The 23,191-nt window shown below is 46.3% G+C and overlaps 1 protein-coding gene across 1 annotated transcript in view; it reads right to left on the reverse strand.

The window, feature by feature from the left end:
• Positions 1-22,679, reverse strand: part of CTNNA1 (catenin alpha 1) — a 115,002-nt gene extending 92,323 nt beyond the window's left edge. The window contains exons 1-3 of the mRNA XM_030283950.4: positions 22,555-22,679; positions 6,682-6,788; positions 4,682-4,877 (exon numbers count right to left, since the gene is read on the reverse strand). Coding sequence (XP_030139810.1) covers positions 4,682-4,877; positions 6,682-6,786 — 301 coding nt within the window. The 5' untranslated portion in view covers positions 6,787-6,788; positions 22,555-22,679. The remainder of the gene's footprint in view (positions 1-4,681; positions 4,878-6,681; positions 6,789-22,554) is intronic.
• Positions 22,680-23,191: the final 512 nt, after the last annotated feature.

Below are 23,191 nucleotides of genomic sequence, written 5' to 3' on the forward strand. Positions count from 1 at the left end.
TGAGTACAAGTATTTCCTTCCTTATTTATTGATATATAAAATACCCACATTTTCAACTCCCAAAATATTGTTTTAATTTATTTTCTATTTAAAACAACTCATTGAAGAGGTCAGTTGCTTCATGTGAATCTCAGTAATTGCTAACAAAGTTAAAAGCCAAAATTATCCTCTACCCATCTATTAAATTGCAACCTTTCAAGCCAGTCCTAAAATAAAATGCTATTCCCTTTTATTTTAACAAGAGATTTTAAAAGATTTAGTGAGTTTCAAACAGCTTGTCAGGGTGTCAAAAGATAACCAGCTTCCCAAAATTAAAAGCAGATTATATTTAAAGTTGTTGCATATATATACATTTCTGCCAGTTAAGGGAAGCTGACTTTCAGGCTTCTTTTATAAAGGGAAAGCACCCTGGGGTAGTTCTTTCAGCTGGATTCAAAGGGCAAGAGGGCACTCTGGCCTGGACTCAATGTGCAGGTACTGCATTGTGTGTGCACATCAGCAGTTCCAAGGGGATCCAGCACAATCTTCCCATTTTCAACACTGAACACAGGTAACACAACCACTCTGAAGAAGGATTTTAAGAGTTAAAGTAACACAGTGGAAAAGAGTCCAACTGCCAGACTCTGATTATAAAGCTGGAACAAATTCTTACATGAGTAGTCTGTTTTTCCAATATAACCTTAGATCTTCATTAGATATTAGAAGGGAAAGAAAATAAAACAGACCTGAGAAAATAAGAGGCAACAGTAGCCATCCTATGATCATGTCAGTAAAGCACTAAGAATTCAATGAAACCTAATGGAACAAAGCCCGTTTTAGAAATGGTCAGACTTCAATCCATCAAAAGAAAATTCCCATTTTCTAGTCTGTTTCCCCCAGGCCCACAGGGTGTGCCAACACCTTCAGGCAGCACCTGCTCTCAGTGTGGAACACGATGACCATGGACAGAACTTGCTCCATGCCACCACAGACAGGAGGGCACAGCAGCAGGCAGGGCAGGGCAGGACACACTGGCACTGCTGCCCCTCTGCCAGGCTGGGGATTCATGCCCACACATCCTCTCGTACCCTTCAGCACTTCAGCTCAGAGCTGGCCCCAGGCTGCTTTGTCAGCAGCACCAGTGACACAACAGGGCCACCAGGCCATTCCCTCCTGCCCACAGCACCCCACACACCTCCCCAGAGATTGCCATTCCCCACCAAATGAAGGCAAGCAGGAAATCAGCGTTTCAAGTCTCTACTGCTCTGGATACTGAAGTCCTCCTATCTCACCAATAATGCCACCTTCAACACCCACCAGCAGGGTCACAGCAGGCTGTCCTGGCTTTCTGCTCTCAAGGATGAGGCCCCACACGACCTTTGGCCATATCAACACAGGAGTTAATACTTATGGCAACAAAAGCTTCTGATAATTCCTTAATCTTGTCTTCAATTTAATTCATATACTGTCTACAACACTCCTACAGTTTGTCAAGGGACACCTCACAGCTTCCTCAGAGCCAGGTTATGGCTTTTCAAAGTGGCACACTCCTAAAACTTTGTTGCAGGAAACCAACAGTACTCATTGTACCTTTCTAAGCTAACTGGTCACAATAGAATTTTGAAGTTGAATTTTCCAAGAAAAATTCAGTATTTACTTCAAGATGTTCCACAACTAGCCTCCTCCTGCTCCTTGGAAATCCTTAAGCAAGACATCCTCTGTGATGTACGTTTGAAGAAACTGTTTTCCCCTTTCATAATTCATCTCACTGTTCTGTTTTGAAGAACCTTTCACTTAGAAGAATGAAGCAGAAGGATACAGGACTAAATCAGTTGGCTCATTCCCCTGCATTTGCAACCTGAGCTAAAGCATTCATTCCTTCTCTTACCTCAAACCCTATACACAGGCTTAAGGCTTTTCAGTGTTAAGCTTTAATTTTTGGTCTGTTATGTAACGTTGCCATAGAAGACACACAACAGGAGAGCACAGTGAATTCCCTGGATCCCCATGCTCACATACAGATACAGAGACAGAGAGCTGTAGCCATCAGCATTCCAGAGAATCAGGAACAGCCTTGACAGCGTTACCCAAAATAAATTTCCCTCTTGAGCCCCGTTCTTGGTGCCAAGCACCTGGGTAAGGGACTGGTTGAAGTTCCAAAACACCTCCCAACAGCACCCCAGGAGCTGAGCACTCCAGCATACAGTGAGATGCACAGGGAGCCTGCGGTGGGGAGCGAGGCTGGGCAGGACCAATGCTGCACCTTCTGTTACCCAGCAAACCTCTGATGACAGAAACGCCTGTAACAAATACTGAAACACTGAAATCCAAGATGTTCACATCAAATGCTTTCCAAATAAAAAGTCTTTTCAATAACCACAGTGGGATCTATTCTGAAAAATACTTTGATTCCTTATCTCCACTTTTCTGCTCAAAATCTTAAAAAGTTTCATTACTTTATAAGAAATCAAAAGTAAAAAGCTTTAAAGGGCCAGGAATCTTACTGTAGGATATTTCATTAACTTGCTTGCTGTAATTTATTCTTCCATTGTAAAAAACAAGAAGACTTTGAAGATCCACTTACATTGATTTAGTAGGCAGCCATGCTATTATTCATTCAAAATAGCTCTTTCCAGTTCTTTGTTTTTACCCCCAACAAATGAGATTTTATGAACAAGCATGCTCACTAAAATCACGTACTCTCTCAATCTTCTCGCTAGGCTAAAAAAAAATTTTTAATTTTCTCTGATGAGACAAGTTATCTATTGTCCTAATCATCTTCATAATCCCTGTCTACATTCATTCATCTTTATTTATTATGGTAACTAAACCACTCCCTACTCTAAACAGAGGCATTATTAATGCTATTTTCCTGACCTCCAATGAAGATTAATTATGCTCTCTATCTAAAATCCCACTGCCAGCTCATCATCACCCTGCTTCTGACCACAACACCCAAATTCTCCTCTCTACTCATTCCCTTGTTGCAAAAGACTTGCTGAGCACATGCATAAGTTTTGCATCACACTTTCCTTGTTTCTCCAGTTCATAAATTCAACTGGTCAGACATAATGTGGGGAAGCTTCTGAGGTGCACAGTGTACACAACCACATGCACTGGGAGGTTGTATCTCCCTGCTGTTACTAGCACTGCTAAGAACTGCAATCCCCCAGGACACTGGTAGCAAAACCCTTCCCTCTGTTCTAGCTAATTTTTCACTACTTTTCATTTCCTCAAAGGCTGGTTTGACTTTTAATTTCCTCACCAAGAGCTGCTCTGCTAAACCTGGCCGAATACTGGCCCTGTGATGGGGTAAAGCTTCAACCCTGGGTTGTGTTGGAGGATGGTGGGCACCACTTGTGTCCAGGAGATTCACTGCATTTGACCACCCACCAGCCTGAGGAAACAGGCACAGCCATCCCTTTTACACTAGAATCCACACAAGCTGCAAACAGCAAAAAGGGAGGAAGAAGTGAAGCATTAAGGTGGGAAGTTATTTCACTCCAGCACCTCTCAGTTATGAGCTTCACCTCCTCTGTCAAAGCCAGCAGAGCAGGGAGGTTTTGGCATCAAGCCTATGTGTAGTCTCAGAACCAAGAAGGAGCCAAGAAACATGGGAAAGGGTCATCTGGAAGGTTTTTTATCAGTCTGTACTTCCCACCAGCTTCTCACTGCAATATTCAGCTACAAATCCAGCTCAGGGAAGTTCTCAATCCCAAGGGCTGAGCAGAGCTCCCTCTCTCACCAGCATCACTGAGCCATTTGGAGGCACCCACAGATAAGTACTAACTCTCGACTGAGCAGCAGTCGAGCACCAACAATTAAAGCTTGGAGTCAAAAGGGCTCTCTTGCTGTTTGTTGTTGTTAAATTAAGCCAACTCAATTAGCCCCTTATATTGCAGCCTTCTTACCTTGATCTTTCTTTGGTCTATCAGCCAGGCTCATCCAGAACTTAGAACCATTTGCAACTAATATTTCACCACTCTGCAACTTCAGCTACAAACAAGTAATTAATGCTAATGAGTTTTCCCGTTTTTGCAGCAGCAGCCGTCACCATTAATACCAGTTGACTGGGTTTCACTGAAGCATAGAAAAGACTCATGACTGGAAGAATGATAAATGATTTATGAGCAACAATATTTACTAGTGCATATTTTAGAGTAAGTCAGCTCCATAGGCTTTTCTTGCAGGTCTGCTCCAAGAAAGTAAAAAAGAAAATTATAAAAATCAACATTAGATGTGAGGAAGGAAGTCTGGAATATTTAATCAAGGTCTTCACATTCTGTTTGGTGCTGTTTATGTTTTAGATATTCAAGAAACATGTCTCTGTCGAGTCAATACTTGGCTCTTCCTCCTACACTGCTGGTCTTTATACAGTCAGATATGGAAGAACTTATTGACATATTTTAGATGTAGTCCCATAAAATTCATAGCTGCAGGGAGCACATTTTGAGCCTAAACTGAGTTTTTAAATGCTCTTCAAAGAATCAGCCCTTCTGCTTCTCTTCTTAACCCCTACTTGAGCCATCCAATTTCCAGACCTACCCAGTTACATTACTGCTCAGGGATGCCAGCCAGGCAAGCTGAAAACCCACAGCTGAGAGGCACAGAGTCATTAGAAAGAGCAGCAAAGGGAAATGGGAATGGTTCCACTTCCTCTAAAGAACCACAGTTTAAGAGGCCAACAGATCCACCCTCTTACCTTGCTTGCGAACATCTTCCACAGCTGCCACCAGCTCCTCCTTCAGGAACTGGCTCTCCTTTGCAATTTTGTCTCCTTTCTCCAGAAAATTCTCTGTTGCTTGTTCAACTGAAGCTGCCAAGACATGAGCCTTTTTAGAACGGCCTCGCTTTTTATTGGAGGGGCCCTTGTTGCTGGTGTTAACCAGTGTTGTTACCTAAAGGCATGGATGGAAGGGAAAAAACCCAACAACAAATTTAATGTTTATCCATTCGATAGTAAGGCCGCATGTATTTTTTTTTTCTAGACAGTGTATTGCAAATACCTGCACTATTGCCAGCTCCAGAAATTAACCGAATGAGTGTTTTTCACATTTAAACACTACCATGCTTCTTGATTCTTTAGATGAGCAAAATAAATGCAGTTAAACAGCTCAAAGATTTCTCTTACCAGCGGCAGACCTCAAAAGTTGATTTTAACAATGGAGATCTATTTATATTTTGGATAAACTGCAGTCTTGGTAACAGGCCAGAGCTCTTTGGCACCACATAGAAGAAACCAAGGTGGGGATACTTAGTTTGGGATAACTCCCCAGTCATAAGAGACCCCAGACAAAGTTGAAGTCTGTGCCAGTAGAAATGTAGAGACATGGTATCTTTTCAGTCCAAAACAGTGCTATAGCCAAGGGGCTGAACACAGAGCAAAGGACTTGGTACAGCTCATTATTTCCCTAAAAAAAAAAACAACTGAACTCTCACAATTATCCTGCAATCAACAAATATTTCCAAGCTCTGTGTCTTAGACTGAAACCCTGCTGGGAGCAGAGTCATCACCAGAGGCCAGGAAACCCTCAGGTACTCCCTGAGCTCAGGATCCATCCCCTTGCATCCAACACAGGCATGTCACAAAATCCACACACACTTCTCCATTTGCCTTATTTTTTCCTCTCCTTTTTGGAAAGCCTTGGAAAACTCACACAAAGCTGCTTCAGAGGGACATTAAATTACAACACTAAAAAAATTGCTACCCTGGAAAGCCCAAGGACTGCTGACATAAAGGTCCTCAGAGCTGAATCCATCTTCCCAGCTGGCTGATGCAGAGAGGGAAAGCCATCAGCTGGGAATATCGAGGTTAGTTAATGGGGAGTATTTGTACTCAGTTCATTGTGTTCTACAAATAAAGAACAAGTTGCAACAAGGCAATTTGCTCCAGTTCCCTCTCTATTTTGCCAGTCACATCATTGAGAAAACTGGGGATTGCCAGTACAGCCTGTTGTGCTTATTCCTTGAGGAGTAAGTTACAGACACTGCACTGGGTGAAAAAGGTCCTGTGAACAAGTTTGCTAAATTAGGACAATTTCTCTTAAGCAAAGACTCCATCAGTAACTAGCTAAAAAGCCTCATCATCCAATTGCCCACCTGAGGACCCAGAGGGAACAAGTAGCAGGTACAGACAGCAGCTTGGTGACTAAAGAGAATAATACTGGAAACAAAACTTGATAATTCCCATCTGTACTAAGCAGGAATTGTGTCCAGCTCATTCTGTCATTTTAGACGTTTCACATTCCAGGAAAATAATGCTGAAGACAACAAGTGAACTGTCCCCGTGTACCTTCTCTTCCAGGCCTCCTAGAAAGCCTCTTCCAAGAATTTCCAAAACACTCAATACACACAGCTCTCATTTACAAGACTTACTCCAGCCTTCCTGTGCTCTTCAGTGTTTTCCACTGGCACATATACACCACACAGAAAGAAGCTTTTATTCACAAATCCAGCACTAAGTGTAGGCATGGAACATTATTTCAATCATGCCAGTAACTACTGTGTCTTATCAGGTGCTGAAGCAGCACAGTCTCCCTGGACTCATGGCCAGTGACTGTTCAATGAAACTGAGCAAAGAAACTGCTTGTAGACTTTTTTTCTTTGTAGTGTTTTACACCTAGACTTTAAGCTTTCACCTTATCAAAACACCAAAACAGGCAATCATGTTTATGACTTTATTTTGCCCCATCTTTTTCCTACCTGTGTAACAAGAGGCTCAAGCAGCCTTTCAACTGCCAGTGTCCTTATCTCCAGGCTTTTGGGGTCCCATTTGAAGTTCACGTTGGCTGCAGTGACAGCAGTCATTTCTGCCAGAAGAAAAAAGCTACATTAATACAATTTTTTATTGTTAATGCATCTTAAAATAAACCAAAATGCAGCCTGTTAAACACAAAACATCCACTTAGGGTAAGTGAAGGTTACAGCATCCCCAGAAACATCAGCTTTGATTCAAATGGTATGAGTTTGAGAAAGTACCATGACAATATACAGATATTACCTGCACATTTTGATTAGAAAATAAAACCAAAAGCAAATAAACCCAGAGACAAACCTACCACAGGGCCTCACTGTTTTATCAGAGCAATGACAAGATCAGCAGTGCCTGGGTTACTCACTGTGGTCCCCAAGCAATAAAGAAGGACCACAGGTAGTGAGGGCACTTTGCCCATGAAGGTTGGTGCCCCTGCCCAATTTGCATCACCTCCCTTCCAGGGCCAGCTCTCAGACACAGCCCAAGGCCTGGGGGAGCAGAAAGGAGCTCCCTGACTTCAGCAACTCTGGATGCTGCCCACATCCTCAGCTCCACCACCAGTCACTGCCCAAAGGCTCTACCAAAGCAGGAGCCAGGTTTAACACAACCCACCTGCCATCCCCCTTCAGCCAGTTCACCTCTGGGGAACACAAAGGTAAAGGAGTGAATGTAGGCCTCACAAAGCCAGAAAATCCAGCTGGTTCATACTTAACAGCTTACATATCTATTACACTTCTCCTTAACATTTGCATAGGAGGGAAAAGCAGATTTGCATGAAGAGATCTGTTCAAAACTGTCACTGAGCTGTTCTTCCCGTTACAGTTTTATATCAACATCCCAACGGAACAGCAAACATGCTTATGGGAAAAGTTGAGTGAAACTACTAAAACAGCTCTGCTGTTGAGACCAGCAGTCTAAAAAAATAGAACTAAAAATAAGGAACTACAACAAATCACTGGATTAACACTATGATGCTGCACATTACAACAAAAGAATAAACTGAACAATAATTTCAGTAAAAAATGGACTTAAAGTACTGGAGATCCATAAAACCAATTAATATCCCTTCAGACTAATAGATTCTAGCTCTTCCTGCTTTGGGCTGACCTCAATATTCAAGATGAGACTAAACCTACATTTGTAACTTTTTATTTTTCAAGAAATCAGGAAGAGAAGTAGGTTTCCTAAATCTCTGTCCATCTATCTTCCTCAGCACCTACTGCTGAGGTAATTTTAAAGCTTATTTGCTGATATTTTTAATCTTTCTCTGGCCAGGGCATTGCCTGCACAGTATCTCAAAAAGACACGTTGCTCTGACAGCACCAGATGTCCCCAAGCTGCCAGATGAGCACAACATCCCATTATTTTTAAAAAGCAGGAGGCAAGGCACTAATTTTGGTAACCAACAATGTTTACAACACATACCAACAACCAACTGCTCTCTCCCAACCCCAGCAGCTAATTGTGCACAGGAGGGCTGCTTGTTTCCCAGGGAAGAATGAAAGCTCTGGGGCACTGGGGGAGCTCAGCCAGAGCTCAGCATCACCCAGCTCAGGGCTGCTCCCCGGCCATCCCAGGGCCTCTCAACCACAGCAGAGACTGAGAACGCACTCCAGCACTGCTGACCACAGCTGACACACTGAAGTACAACTTCACAAGGTGCAAGGCAGGCAGAAGTATTCACCCAGCTGCATTCAGCTCCCCACTACACCCACACTCCAAGGACCCACACTGCTGTGAGAAAAAAAAAAAAACAACTTTAAAAGCTGAAAGCTTAAAAAGAGAGAGACTAGAATGAGCCCACTCAATGCTGGCATACATGTAACCCTTCTGATGTTTTGCACTGAAAAACCAGTGGGTGCAGGTGAAGGCTTCCAGCTCCAGAGCCCCCAGGGAGCCACGGCGGGGTAGATCATGGTCACCTCCTGTCCTCTCCTACCTCTGACTGCAATCACTAGCCACTATGAACTCACTAATTAAGCTTCTCTCTCAATCACCCCCCTTTTTATTTCACTCACCTACTGGCTTGTGCCACAGCCCAGATGCTGGCACAGGGAATGCTGTGAAATGCCCTTCACCCTCAGGTAACTTCCCACCCTCCACAAGGAATTTCACTGGTTTATTCCCTCCTCGTCAGCTCAGCACAAATGCTTCCCACGTAAGAAGCCAAGAAAAATACACTGACAACCTTTGTGGCTTCTGAGAAACAGAGACAGGGCTACAGAAAGCCCAGCAGGTTTCTAAAGAAAGGCTTTTCTATGCAGTTAATGCTGTTACACCTCTTGCAGAAACAATGTGCAGGACGAGGTAACCATAAGAAGATACACTAATTGTATTAGTAGGATAATAAAGGCAATTCATCTGAAAACATGTTAGTATGATAGTTCATGAATTGGCCAAAAGTAATGATCTATAAAAACCACTTAGTAGCAGTGCTATTGAAGTCTATCTAAAAAGCAAAGCTTGATATCAAATAGCCTGTTTGGGAGCAAGGGCTTGGATATTGTTTGTACATTGCAATAAATATGTTTATTCAATTAGATTAAACCTGTGGAGAATACAGAACAGGCTATAGGTTACCAACACATGGGTGAGATGGGTTTAGGGGTAAAAGGACAACTGTCAGGGCCGTGGTATAGCATGGCTGTTGCTTTTTCCCTGTGACTGCTCAAGCTCTCCCTCAGTGAATTCAAGTCTGGTAACAGGTAGCAAACTACATCATGGGATATTGGAGCAGAGTGCTTAATCCTCAGGTCCTGGAGAGCACACCTCAACCCCCACTGCAGTCACTCCAACACCTACGGGGAAAGAGGACTCCTCTGGAAGAGGAACCCACAGCAGAGCAGGGCAGCACTGGTTTGACACCTGGAACAGCCCAACTGACATGGAACAGGTTCTCCAAGCCCCAGCCCCACACATTCAAAGGACAAAGCAGCATGGACCACAGGCAGAAGACTGAGCTGCACTGAATCTCAAGTGCAGGAATATATAGAACACCACCACTGCACAGGGAATTGTGGTTGCCCAGCCTGTGGTTTCATAAGCAGCAGAAAAGCTGTTTAAGGACCAACGTTCATCCTCCCACACCCCTCCAGGAACTCATTCCCGTTTGCACATCACACCCCCTCCGTACTGGCACAGCTTTCCCCACGCCTGAGCGATTAACCAGATGGGGAAGGACTGATTTGGCTGAAGGGAAAGAAATCCATTTTTGCAAGGTGGGCTGAGATGCCCATCTGGCTCACCGTGCCACCACATATACCGCTATGGCAAGGGGAGATGGCACCATCAGCTGGCACCCTTGGCAAAGCCACTGCAGTGGGAACACAAGGCAAGGCTGGATGCCACAGCCAAGCTGCACCAGGAGCCACTGAAAACTGAGCATCGAGCAGAGCTTCTGCAGGGAGCAGGGATGCCCTCCCCACACATCTGATGCTCAGACACGTGAAGCTCTAACCTCCAACCATGCTCACCAGCCCAGCACGTTAACTGCAAACCCTCTGGGTTATCTTCCTGTTCATGATGGTGCTCATCATTGCAATAGAGATTTCAATAGTAATGCAGTGTCTTACTGGGGCTTAGTGCACTTGCAAGGACATGAGGGCAGGGGAAGCACCAGGGTTTAAAGAAGCCACTTTCAGAGCTCTGCTCCATCTGCAAGCAGAATCACCCCTGGACAACTCTTGCTTGCTTTCTACAGTCAAGATCTCATCAACAGCTAAAGATGGACAGGTCTCCATTCTGCTTCAACCAACCACTGCTGCCATCCTACTGCCCCTCCCCTGCCCAAAGAGACCCACACTGGCAGAGGCCTGATGGGGTGAGCCACTGCAGGGAGCTCAGTCTCAGAGTAAGCTGGTAACTAAAACTTCCCTTCCCAGGTTCCTCTCCTGATGGAGGAGGTGGGCCAGCACAGGGAGAGAGCAGCATGGAGATGAGCTCTGCTTCAGAGGTGCCCCCCAGGGCAGGCCCCAGCCCTGCTTGGAGAGAAGGATGAGCAGAAGGACATCTAAGCTGCTGGGGCTGCCAGGAGCACACCATGTATGATGTACACACAGCACTCCTTCCAAAAACCACAAATGAAGGTCTCAGTGCTCTCAAAAACTGGTAATTCAAGGTTTTAGGAATAATTTCAGATACTTACTTCCATAATACTAGCATGCAAATAATTTTTAGATATTGGGAAGCAGAGGAATGCAGCTCTGCAGCTGCTTTGCAGAAGTGCCCTGAAGGCACCCAAGGCTTTTCCAAAAGCCCATGAAGGAGCACAGTTTGAACAGCAAGCTCTACAACCCAACAAATCACAAAAAGGCCTTAGTGCTCAGGGTCCTGTTTTTCCAGGTTGCACCCCCACACACACATCTGAAGGCAGTGCTGGCTGTATCTCAGACACTACTGAGTCCATTCCTCCTGCCCTGTACCACCATCCTGCAGCCACCCTGCCTCCTGGGCAAGGGTAAATCTCTTTGGGTTACACAGCAAAAAATAACTGCACATCTCCTGTGCTTCAGTCCCACCACCTTGTGCTACCTGAGAAGTCTTCAACATAACACTGCTGTCGGTCTTCACATTTTAACTCTCCTGCCAGGCTGCTTTCTAAAAGCTTTTAGCTGCACTCACTGATTTCTTGGTTTTTCTCAGGAAAGCCAGTATTCAAGGAATGGTCTGACTGGCACAGAGAGGAGCTGACCTTGCCAGGCACAATAGACGAAATGCTGAATTCCAGCAGTGAGCTAGCCAAAATACCCAACACAGAACATGGGACAAGAACATTTTATACCTGGGAGGACATTCTCTATCTGAACACCCTTCCTGGACTGCTCAGCTGTTCCCCATTCTGCGGGGCTGATGTGCCCAGGAGCAGTAAGAGGTATTTCACTGCAGTTTTTTGCAGCTTCTTTCTCTAAAATGTCTCACTCATTTTGAATGATAATCTGGTCTCCTACCATGCTTCCAGACTGTCTCTAGATATTCTGTACTGCACAATGACTCTATCACCCCACCCAGGTCCTGGGGATGGAACATGGTGGGATTCACAACACAATGACCCAGCTTTATCTTCCAGAAGAAAAAGAACCAGACCCCTTGTTCCCAATGGAATCCTTTTGCTTGCCTTGTTACCCAAATACCCAACCCACCTGACAACCAGCAGGGATCCTTGACCCCTGCTGAAGGTGGCAGACAAGAGAGCAAAGATCTTTGGGAGCCGGGTACCTAACACACACCATTAATACAAACCTTCTGAACAGTTTTGGTTTCAAAGAGATTAAGACACATTTCAATAAAACTCAGCTCACATGCTGGGGCTTCATATGGCCCACCAACAATTCAAAACTGGTTTTCATATAACTAGGAATATCCATAAAATAAAAAGTTCCATTCTTTCCCTTCACAGTCTCCAAATTAATTTGTCTGCCCTGTTCCACAAATAAAGCAACACTCAGCAGACAAATAGCTGCAAGTCAAGGATGTCTGGTGCATGTGATGCTTTTCAAGGAGGATTTAAGCAGGCTTTATTTAAGCTGTTTTTATTTAACATCAAGTATACATAACCAAAAACAGAGAGTCATCATTTTCTAACAGCCTTCAACCTTACACTCCATCTACCAAATCCCGTCCCCCACCATAAATGCCACACAGGTACTACCTCATTTTAAATCCTTACTGCTAGAATTTCACAGTCTGAAATATCAAAACTCAGGTGTCATGTTGTGGCAAAGCTCCTATTTGTATGTGCAGGATGAGTTTGAGTTGAACCTGCCTTATGAGACCCGGGTGTTGGTAGCAAAGGTGGGATGTACTGCCTGTGTCCATGTTACTAAACTTTGGAGTGCCTCCAAGTTCTGAGGTATGAGTAGATACGTTGGCCATGTCCAGCTTGGCATCAAGGTAAGATCATCTCCACCTCATCCCAAACTCTTGGTTTTCACTTAATACAATCTTACTAAACTTCGTGTGGTATCTACACAAATCATGGAAAAATATGTACAAAATAAAAGCAACCTTCTGTAAAAACCAATGACCGTGTTTTCCTTGATGGAATTTCCTACCACTCAAGTATATTCAACTTTGCTGCAGCTTCTGTTTAGCAAATTTTTTCCCACAAACTACAGTAACCACCCAAGAAAAAAGACAATATTCAGGTTGAGATAAGCCTGTTCCTCACCAGTGCCATCCCAGTTTCAGGTCTCTTAATCTGCTTCCATAATTTTTTCTCTGCTGCTCTTGTGGAGCAGACCCACAGAGGCATCTGAAGCACTCAGACAGCCTGACACTGCCAGTAACAAACAAATGCTTCTCTTTTCTCCACTCATTTAGACCTTGCTACTGAATTGAGAGATGAAACCTGATCCAGTGTCCCTACAAAAGTGCATTAAATTCCTGACTGTTTTCTCTCCCAGCAGAGCCAGCAGCCACAGGGAGCCCCTCACATTTTCCCTGTGGCAGCAGTGCCCAGCCCAGCCCACACACAGGGGCACAGCAGCAGATGAAGATGCCTCACTCTCCCCTAAGTAGTCTGGAAGCGACTAGGAGATAGCACAAACTGTCACAGTGCTGGGGATTCAAGCCATTCATCTTCAGTCAGAACCAGGAACTGCTCTGCCACTCCAGGTTTTCACTCCTTCAATCAGGTTCAGCTGCTGCTTATGGGATGAAGGCACACTCTGCACAAGCAGCTTCACTGTGCTGGTCATGGGACCTCAGAAGAGATTTCACAATAGCAAATTTGATGTTTGCTTGGGAGATGCTGGTGCCAGTAGCAGCTTCTTGCCTCCAGTCATGCAAGTGTTCAGCTCTGATCGTTTCCTTTCTGACAGAATTGTTTTACTACAAAGAATCTAGAAAGGAGGTGCATGGAAGACAAATCACAGGCAGCACAAGCAATTAGTGACTTATGTCACACTAAGGCTCCAGTTTATGGATGACACCCTGAAAGAATACAGGAGCCAAACTCCGGCTTATAACCACTTAACTGCTCAGATGGATGGTCTGGTATAACCCAAACTTCCAATTAATTTCTGCAGTTTTCGGTTTCCAAAACTCATGCATGATCCCAACTCTATAAAGAAGACTGACAGGGAATCAAGAGTGCTTTAGAAGACACACATGCTCTTTCTAGAAAAGAGGATATCCTCTATAACTAAGATTCATTTTCATATTCTGGTTGCAAAACTTTGTATTTGGAAAAAAAGGATGTGCCATGACCAGCCAGTTATTACTGTTATGAATAATAACCATTCACACTGCCTTCACATGGATGTTTGTGCATTTTATGCTGAAGACCTGCACTAACACCATGAAAGATAACTTCCCAAATCAGAACAAGTAACTACTGGATCTGTAACTGCTGTATTTAGCTGCCCTGTGGGTAAGCACTGTGAGGCTCTGGCCACGCAGAAAGACACCACAGCTGCGTTTTCAGCAAATGGCAACATCTCTCACGAGCTTATCCCCGCACTGATGGCACCTTCAACCTCTCAAACCCAGCCCTTATTCAGCCACATCTCTCACACTGAAGCTGTAGGCTCAAACTGTAGGTTCACACTGAAACACAACAAGGGGGCTCAGTCTGGAGACCCAGGAGGGTCTTGTGCATCTGCTGGACCACTTGAATTCAACTCCCAAGAGTCCTTCCAACCTCAGTGCCTCCTTCCATGAAGCCTCCCTAAAATCATTGAGAAATAATTAAAGAACAGCTTTCTGGCACTCTCTGAACCACAGCACACATTTCAGACCCTAGGGACACACAGTCAGTGCAGATATAATAACTAGGCTGTGGCTTCAGAGCATGGCTCTTCAAACCCCAAACTGTATCAGCACAAGTTCCAATTACCAACCTTAAGTTAACAATGAACGCAAGAAGGGGCAACCTTTTAAAAAGATAATTTTTGCCACAACTACACATTAAATAAGAAAAAGGTTGTTATAAATTAGTCCCCTTTATCAGTTGGCAGAAGAATTTGCCACAGCTGAAAAACTGATTCTTGCTTAGCCTGCAAAACCTCACTGATGGCTGGCAATAAAGGGAAAAGAAAGCCTGGGGATTTTTGTTCTATCTTCTTCAGCACTCAACCTGCAATAAAAAGTGCTGTTTATGCTAAAGAGTCAGAAATAACCAGAATCTGACCCCACTCAAACTGCATTTTCATTTCTAAATTGATATGTTGTTATGCAATACCCTTCAGTGCTTTTAGCTGACCAGATCTTCGAAATCTACACCTTCATTAGCAATTTAAAACTGTCAGGAGTCCACAAATAATGGAGCTGTTGGAGCCGACACATGTGCTTTGAAAAAAAAAAAAAAAAAAGACTCCTTATAATTAGGGGATTGATGAAAATTTAGTAAACATAGAGCAAATGGACAGCCTTGTATTGCCAGAGACTAAATACCATATTCCTTCTCACTTGCATGCTCAGCACAGCGGCAACTAAGGACTACGTAACAAAAAATTCAGTGTTTTAAGAATGGAAAAAGTTTCCCAAATTTCTCCTTTTGCAAAACCTACTAAAAGCACCCACTGAAGCAAAAGGAGAACACAAGTGCAAAGACTCTTCAAAGTAAAATGCTTTCTAAGCTTCCTATGAAAACTCCTTCAGAAGTCCTTTTGCAGTCCTCCACTTTGATTCAGGAACACTCTGTCAGTATTACCCCAAAATTACAAAGCAGGTGTTTTTTAAGAAAAAGTAACAAAGCCCACTGTCCCACCCACATTCCATAGAAGCAAAATGAATGAATCAGGTTTAAGAAAAAGGAGTCACTACTTGGGATAGTCGTAACACAGCCATTTACTAAGTAGAAACAAACTCACATCTGATTAAAGACATTTTTTTTCTCTCCACCCCTTCTCTTCACCCCCAAAAAGAGGAAACATGACAAACCTACAGAACAAAAACCACATGAGCTAAAAAAATCCTGTTCCATAGGCTTTGCACTAGTGCTTTGCCTCTGGTTCTGCTGAACACTGCATCTTTCACTGACAGACATTGAATTTTCCCTAGCCCCACAATAATACTCTGCTAATCAAATAATCATATTCAAATTGTCTTAACCAGTTCTGTAAACTAAGCAAACCAGCTCAGAACACTTGACGCTAAAGTACTCATGCATAAAGACCTGAAATTAACTTTTTCTCCTCGAGGTTATAAGCTTTGAACCCTGCACAAGTCATCTGCATTATTCTGTTTTGCTACAAATAAACCCTCTAGCTTTTTTATTTTTTGTGCTACTCTTATTGGATTTTATGTAATTATTTTTTCTCCCTAACCCCCAGGTAGGAGAGAGGGGAAAAACCCCCTGCTCACAATCATACTGCACTCTTCTCTGTACCTGTACAAAGTCAGAGGGCTGTGACTGAAGACTCCACCAACAGTGAAGTGTCATGGATTAACAAACAGACTGTGGCCACTGTCCAAAAAGCCTTCTTTACATCTCCGCTTTCAGGATGCGCTGTTTAATGTTACTCAGGAAATCTGTTTCCAGCTGCAAGGGTAGTGGTTTCTAACTAAACACATCTTCCAAAGAGTGGAAGTGGCAGGAACTACAAAGTCATACTTTGTACCAACATTTAAACCACTCCAGAGCCTCTCATAGAGCCAAACCAGATTCCTCCTTTTCACTCAAAAAATATTCCAAAAAAACTCTCATTTGACTTGTAGCTTGTATGAAGTCGTTTGACTCACAAGGTTTCTAAATTTAAAAGCCATGAAGTCATCGGCTGAAGGCGATGACGTTCTCATCGGCTGAGAGCTGTTCTGCACCTGCAGCCAGGATTGTCACAGCCAGAGGCCACATGGGCTCCTGCCAGCTCTGGCCACTGTGGCCACTGGGCACATCTGCAGAACAGCCAGTCCAGGCTCCAACTCCTGCCTCAGGAAGCGCCTAAACTGCTGGACCTTGGCAAAGAACCTCAGGGAAGCAATGCTACTTGTTTGCTCTTCTCCTATGGTTTTATTGCTTGTTTTACTGCCTGCCTGTTGCTTTCCCTTTTAGGGATGGCTTTACACACTGCCACCACCCAGGAAAAAGGTGGGGGAGGATATGAGGGAGGGAACATAAATGATGATAAATGATTACAGGGATCAGTAAAAAGAAAAGTGGCAGGGGTCGGTAATTACAACCAGAGAACCAGGAGACACCAAACCCCATCCTAGAGCTTTCATCACTCCACAAAGGCATCAAAGTGCCAGAGGATACTGCTCAAAAGGGCTACAAGCAGAGCTCCTGCTTGATTCCCTGCTTCAGTTGCTACCAGTCAGCTCAGCCAAGACCAGGTGAAGGACTTGTAACTTAGGGCCTCAGACAAGGGCTAGATTAATAAAAAGTTGATGGGAACAGTACAACCAAAACCTCCTGATGAGGGTCACAGCAGGACAGACCTCTCAGCTGTAGCAATCAGAACACATCAAGCCCTCTATGCACCACTTACAGTTCATTGTTCAATTTCTCACCTTTGAAATTAATAAGTAATTGAAATTTCAGGATGCTTAGACTCCAAAATACCTGGAACCAGGTACTGGTTGGAATTAATCCTATGGTTTGCAAGGGAAGTTATTATGAGATGTGTCACTTGCACACACCTCCACAGACCACCGTGAATTATCCAGGACCAGGAGCAACTCTTCAGCATTGAGCAGCGAGACTCTAGGTCTTTAAGTCATGCTAAAAGAAATTCCTTTTACAAGTATACATTACAAGGACATACTTGCAAGAAAGAGGGTAAAAACTGGCAGCTTGTACATCTTGATTAGTTGCACTCACACCCACTTTCACCTTCTTGCTCCTGAGCACACTGCAGCTCTGTCCTCTGCTGTTCAACAACACTGGCTCTGAATTCAATATTCCAGTCAATTAAAAAAAACATTTACCCACCTACAGCTTCAGCTGGAGATCTCAAGAGCACTTTGGTAGGATGAATACTGACCTGCTCAGTGTTACACAGGTTAAATACCGTTTTATAGGCACACAGCTCAGCCCTGTTTACATGAAAAATTCCACTGACCTTTGTGGCTCTGTAAAGCTACATTGTTACCGCACTCCTTGTGCAGGCCATTTATTTAAGTGGATCTCTTGTGCTCCGGTTGTACCAACCAGAGAAAGATACAGAAAAAGAATCTCCCCCCTAGAGCCTTAGATCTGCATAGATATCAGCCCTACAAGTACCCAGAACACAGTGAATGAAAACTCTGAGCCCCTGAGGAAGTGGAACCACAGTGGAGGGCGGAGCATGGAAAACCACACAAGCCATCAAGGCCACATGTTCCTGATAGCATTGACCCTTACAGACTTAAATGAAAAGCCACAAATTTAGTATTTACCTAAATGCCCTCTTGGTCTTCTGATGAACAACAGCAATGATGGAACTGTGGGGCCTACGATCTCCCCTCAGTTAACCTCCAGGTTAAAAAAAAAAATTTTCTTCCCCTGATCCTTCAGCACTTACCCACCTACTAAGCTCATTAGTTTCAGCCTCCTCCTTAAACTAGCTATTGAAGGCTACTTTAGAACAGGGTGAACCAACAGAGCCTCTTCTACCCTAATTTGCTCCACATCAACTCCTCATTTGCTCAACATCATCTCCACACAGAAATTCTTCTTAAGCATGTACAGTCATATGCAGATCTACTCCATAATAGGGCACTGATTGCTGAGAAACTGGGTGTTCTTTGGGAAAAACAGCACACCACAAGCTGAGGATCCCACATTGTGCCCAATGCAATCCTACCTGCCACACTGGCACCAGCTCCCTGCCTGCTTCACTCTCAAGCCCCTCACTACCAGGAGTTTCACTCACTCTCGGGCTGTAACATCAACATTCATCTGTTCTTGTGCCACTCCATGCACTAAAGCAGAGCTACCAGAGAAACAACTGGCCTCCATCTTGGCTTCATGGGTGCTGTTCCACTCTCTGCCTTGGTTATTCCTTTAGCTACAGCTGGCCTCATGCTTGCTTTTTCCATCCCTAGGATTATCAGAAAATGGTTTGGCTTGGGAAGGACCTTAAAGCTCATCTCATTCCACCCCCACCATGGACAGGGACACCTTCCACTGTCCCAGGCAGCTCCAAGCTCCCAAGTCCAACCTGTCCTTGGACACTTCCAGGGATCCAGGGGCTGCGCTGGGTACACTGTGCCAGGGCCTGCCCACCCTCATAACCAAGAATTTTTCCCAATAGCCCATCTATCCCTGCCCACTGTCAGTGAGAAGCAGTTCCCCCTTGTCCTATCCCTCCATCCCTTGTCCAAAGTACCTCTCCAGCTCTCTCAGGAGTCCCTTCAGGCACTGGAAAGGGTTCTAAGGTCTCCACAGAGCCTCCTCCTCTGCAGGTGAACAATCCCAGCTGTGCCAGCCTTTCCTGCCAGCAGAGCTGCTCCATCCTCTGCTCATCCTGGAGCCTCCTCTGGCCTGGCTCCAGCAGCTCCAGCTCCTCCCTGTGCTGGGGCAGGGCTGGGGCAGCTCTGCAGCTGGGGGCTCACTCGAACAGGAGGTGGAGAATCCCTGCCCTTGATCTGCTGCCCACAGTGCTTCGGATAAGCCCGCGATACAGGCACTGATCCCTGAATTTAAAGCCTTTCAGAAGAGGCTCTTGGGAGTCTAACTGATTAATAACTACCCGTCTTCTAAATTAGAGAAATTGTAACAGAAGGGAACGTCAGACTGGGGGAGAATTTCACTTTGCAAACTGTGTTAGTTTAGATCTGTGTATTGAATAATTTCTATCACTTCACAAACCATGGGGAAAAAGGTTACTCCTTTAATTAGACCAGAGATATTTATAAACACATATCAAAGGACTAACAGATGTTTTCTGTAGTACATCTGGGATTAACAAGCAAAAATATGTAATCATATTGAGAGAAAAGGTAGCTAGCTCTTTAAATCCTTCAGTCACAAGGCATTATGAATCATATTTAAGTATCAGATTTGCCAACAGAAGAGCCTGGACTAACCTTCTGCACACCAGAAATCACAGTTACACCCATTCTCACCCTGACTAGCAGATAAGGAGTCTCAGTCACTAGAGGAGAACAATCCCACTTCCAGTTGCAGTGACCTCATTCCTCCTGCAACTCCTCCACCTCAGTAAATCCATCTGCACCCAGTTCTGCTTCGTGACACAGCAGGCCACTCTCACAGCTTGTCTTTCCAGAGGAGCTCATCCAGTCAGGGTGCTAGCATACAATTTTGTGGTAGCTCTATTTTAAATCTCATTTTCTGGATTAAAATAGTATGGAGTTAAAAGTAGCAATTATCAAACATCTGCACTTTCTCTAAAGCTGCAATGCTGTTTAACCAACAGAGCAGCTATAAACTCACTGAATGGAGCTATTCCAGATTAGCTGTAGAACAGTTCGGGTGAATTCCCAGAGCAGTAACAGATCCCATTCCTCAAGGTCATACTCTCAACACTGAAGTTCTGCAGCACAAGCTTTTGAGTGATGTCAGTTAAGGCACAACAGCAGGAAGCCCCATCCGAAGAAGCATCCAAGGCCAGCGTAGAAGGGCTCAGAGCAGGTGCAGGGTTTCCCTGCAGGTGCCTCAGGAAGGTGTCCCTGCCCACGGCAGCAGAATGGAACCAGAGCTTTAAGGTCTCTTTCAACCCAAACCAGTCTGTGACTCATCATTATGCTGAGTGACTGTCTCATAAGGTACTGTCCTAACAAAATGACACTCAGTCCTCTTTAATTCATCACGTTTCCTTTGGTGTCCAGCAAATCTGAGAGAAACCAGTAAAACAGAACCCAGCAAGTCCTGAACAGAAGCACCACAGCCACGTGGGCCTTTGCTCCAGAGCAGCCCCATTGCCGACCTATTACAAGCAGGCTGGTTTGGCCACTCAGTATTTTTGTGATCTTAGCTAATTCTCTGCATAAGAAAGGTCATTTAGAAATCAAACAGTAACAGCAGATGTAAATTCAAGGCAGGCCTGAAGTCCCACAAAAGTGTATTTCCAGCTCATAAACATTTCTGCTTAATCTGGATTCCTTTGCAAGATCAGTTTCTGTATCTTACAGCTGCAGAAAGAAGATATTCATGCTGCTGAAAAAAACACAAATTACTCTTCTATTACATCTTCCAGTTAAATTTATTAGACCAACAGAAGCCCTATGAAGAAGCTGCACCTTAAGGTCTGTCCTGACACATATCAGCACAGAAATGCTGATGTTTCAAAGCCTGAAAATCAATTGTGAGGAAAGTATTTACATTTGTATTTTAAAGCATCGATTTGAGCATGGGATTTCTAATCTCTGCCCACTGCGCTCCCCCCGGCCACCTTGTATAAACTTTAAATCTCCGATGCAGAGGCCTATTATTAGAGCTGGCTGGAAAAAAAAACTGTAAAGACTGAAGGCACATTGTTTGTTATGAAAAAGGTTAGGGCAAAGCCTTTCTAAAAACAAAACCTACTAAACCTTTGTTTCTGCTGAGAAAAGTCAAAACATTTCCGTGATGTTTTAGAAATTGCTTCTTTGAAAATGATGAACAGTGACTCAACATCAAAGTATGTCCTTTCAAACAACATGTTTCGATTCAGAAGGGTGAAATAAGTACAACAAAACACTTAATATGGCCTTGCTGCCCCGAGACAGAGCCAAGGCTACACCTAGCGTAAAATGAGCTGGGCTTTCACCTTCATCAACACAATCCTGCCTACAAACCAAGCCAGGAACTGAAATAAATCCCAGAGCTTGGTGTAGACAGCGGCACTGAGGAGTGCAGCCTCTCCCACCTCCCCAGATTCAGTGCAGGAAAAACACAGGAAACCATTAACTAGAGCACAAGTGACTGAAGCACCCAAAAAACACCTTCTGTACAACTCTCATCCCAAAAAAACAATGGACAAAGCCAAACAAAGGGGGAAGAGCAGCAAAGAGCTCCCAGACCAGTTCAATACAGATAGTCCAGATACGCCTGGAGTCATAACTCCGAAAGCTGTGCTGAGGACGCGGCCATGGGGCTCTCAGCCCAGCGGGGCGAGGGGAAAGATCGATGATCCTCGCCAGAAGACACCTCCCGGGCACGGCTGGCGAGCACGGGCACACAGGCCTTGCTCACTTCTGACTCGTCACTAAACATAACTGGAACACACACTTTCCTGCAAACTTTCGGTCTGAAGGCTTTTAGGCGTTTTGAACTGGCAGGAACAATGAATAACAGGCGGGTGACCCACGCTACCCAGGGCCACAGGCAGCAGACACAGGGGCCGCACATAACCCAGGAGCGGATGCGCTCTCCCTTCTTTTTGTTTGGGAAAAAGTAGCACGAAACTTTCTGTCAGCGAAGGAGAGGCTCACGCCCTCCAGCAGAGGAGGGGATTAGCGGTGGGTGTCAGAAAACGTGGCGGAGCCAGGTGGGGCCGCGGGGTGTTCCCGGCTGTCCGTGTATGGAGCAGCAGCACGGCCAGGGCTGGAGGAGGGCTCGCTCCGGCCTCGGCCGCGCCGCCCGGGCAGACCGCGGCCGCAAGGCACGGAGCGCTGCCGGGGGCTCCTGCCGCGCCGGCCCGACCGCAGCCGGGGAGCGGCGCCAGGGCGGCCCCGGCCGCGCGGGGAGGGGCCTGGACACCGCCCCGCCGCACCGAAACTTCGCCGGGAGCGGCCCGGCCGCGCTGCTCGCCCGGCGGAACGCGCCGGCGGCCCCCAGCACCGCGGGCCGCTCCCACACCGGCCCCGCCGCTCGGGGCAGCGCCGCCGCCACGGCCGGGCCCGGCTCCCTCCCCACGCGCGGCCCGCTCCGCTCCCGCCTCTGCCCCCCGCCCCAGCCCCGCGGCAGCACGGCCCGGCGGGCGCCCGAAAGTTTCCAAGTGTGAGAAGCGCAACTTTACCGGGGCAGAGCTGAGCTGGGATGGTGCGGCCGCCCTGGCTGCGCTCGGCCCCGCCGCTTTGTCCCGTCCCGCGGAGGAAATGGGCTCTTCCGGCGCCTCCCCGCCCGGCCCGGCCGCTCTTCCCGGCACCGCCCGCCGCGCCGCCCCCGCGCCCTGCCGGCGCCGCCCGCCCGCAGGTGAGGGACGGCGGGACCGGGCCGGACCGGGCGGGACCGGGCCGGGCTCGGCGGGGCCGGGCGGGACCGGGCCGGGCTCGGCGGGACACGGCGGGACAGGGCGGGACCGGGCCGGGCTCGGTGGGACACGGCGGGACCGGGCCGGGCTCGGCGGGACCGGGCGGGACAGGGCCGGGATCGGCGGGACACGGCGGGACCGGGCCGGGCTCGGCGGAACACGGCGGGACCGGGCCGGACCGGGCCGGGCTCGGCGGGACACGGCGGGACAGGGCCGGGCACGGCGGGACTCGGCGGGACCGGGCGGGACCGGGCCGGGCTCGGCGGGACCGGGCGGGACCGGGCCGGGCTCGGTGGGACCGGGCGGGACCGGGCCGGACCCGGCGGGACCGGGCGGGACCGGGCCGGGCTCGGCGGGACCGGGCCGGGCACGGCGGGACCCCCTCACCCCGGGCAGGACGGGG

This window comes from Taeniopygia guttata, chromosome 13 (genome assembly GCF_048771995.1).
Source record: "Taeniopygia guttata chromosome 13, bTaeGut7.mat, whole genome shotgun sequence".
NCBI lineage: Eukaryota > Metazoa > Chordata > Aves > Passeriformes > Estrildidae > Taeniopygia > Taeniopygia guttata.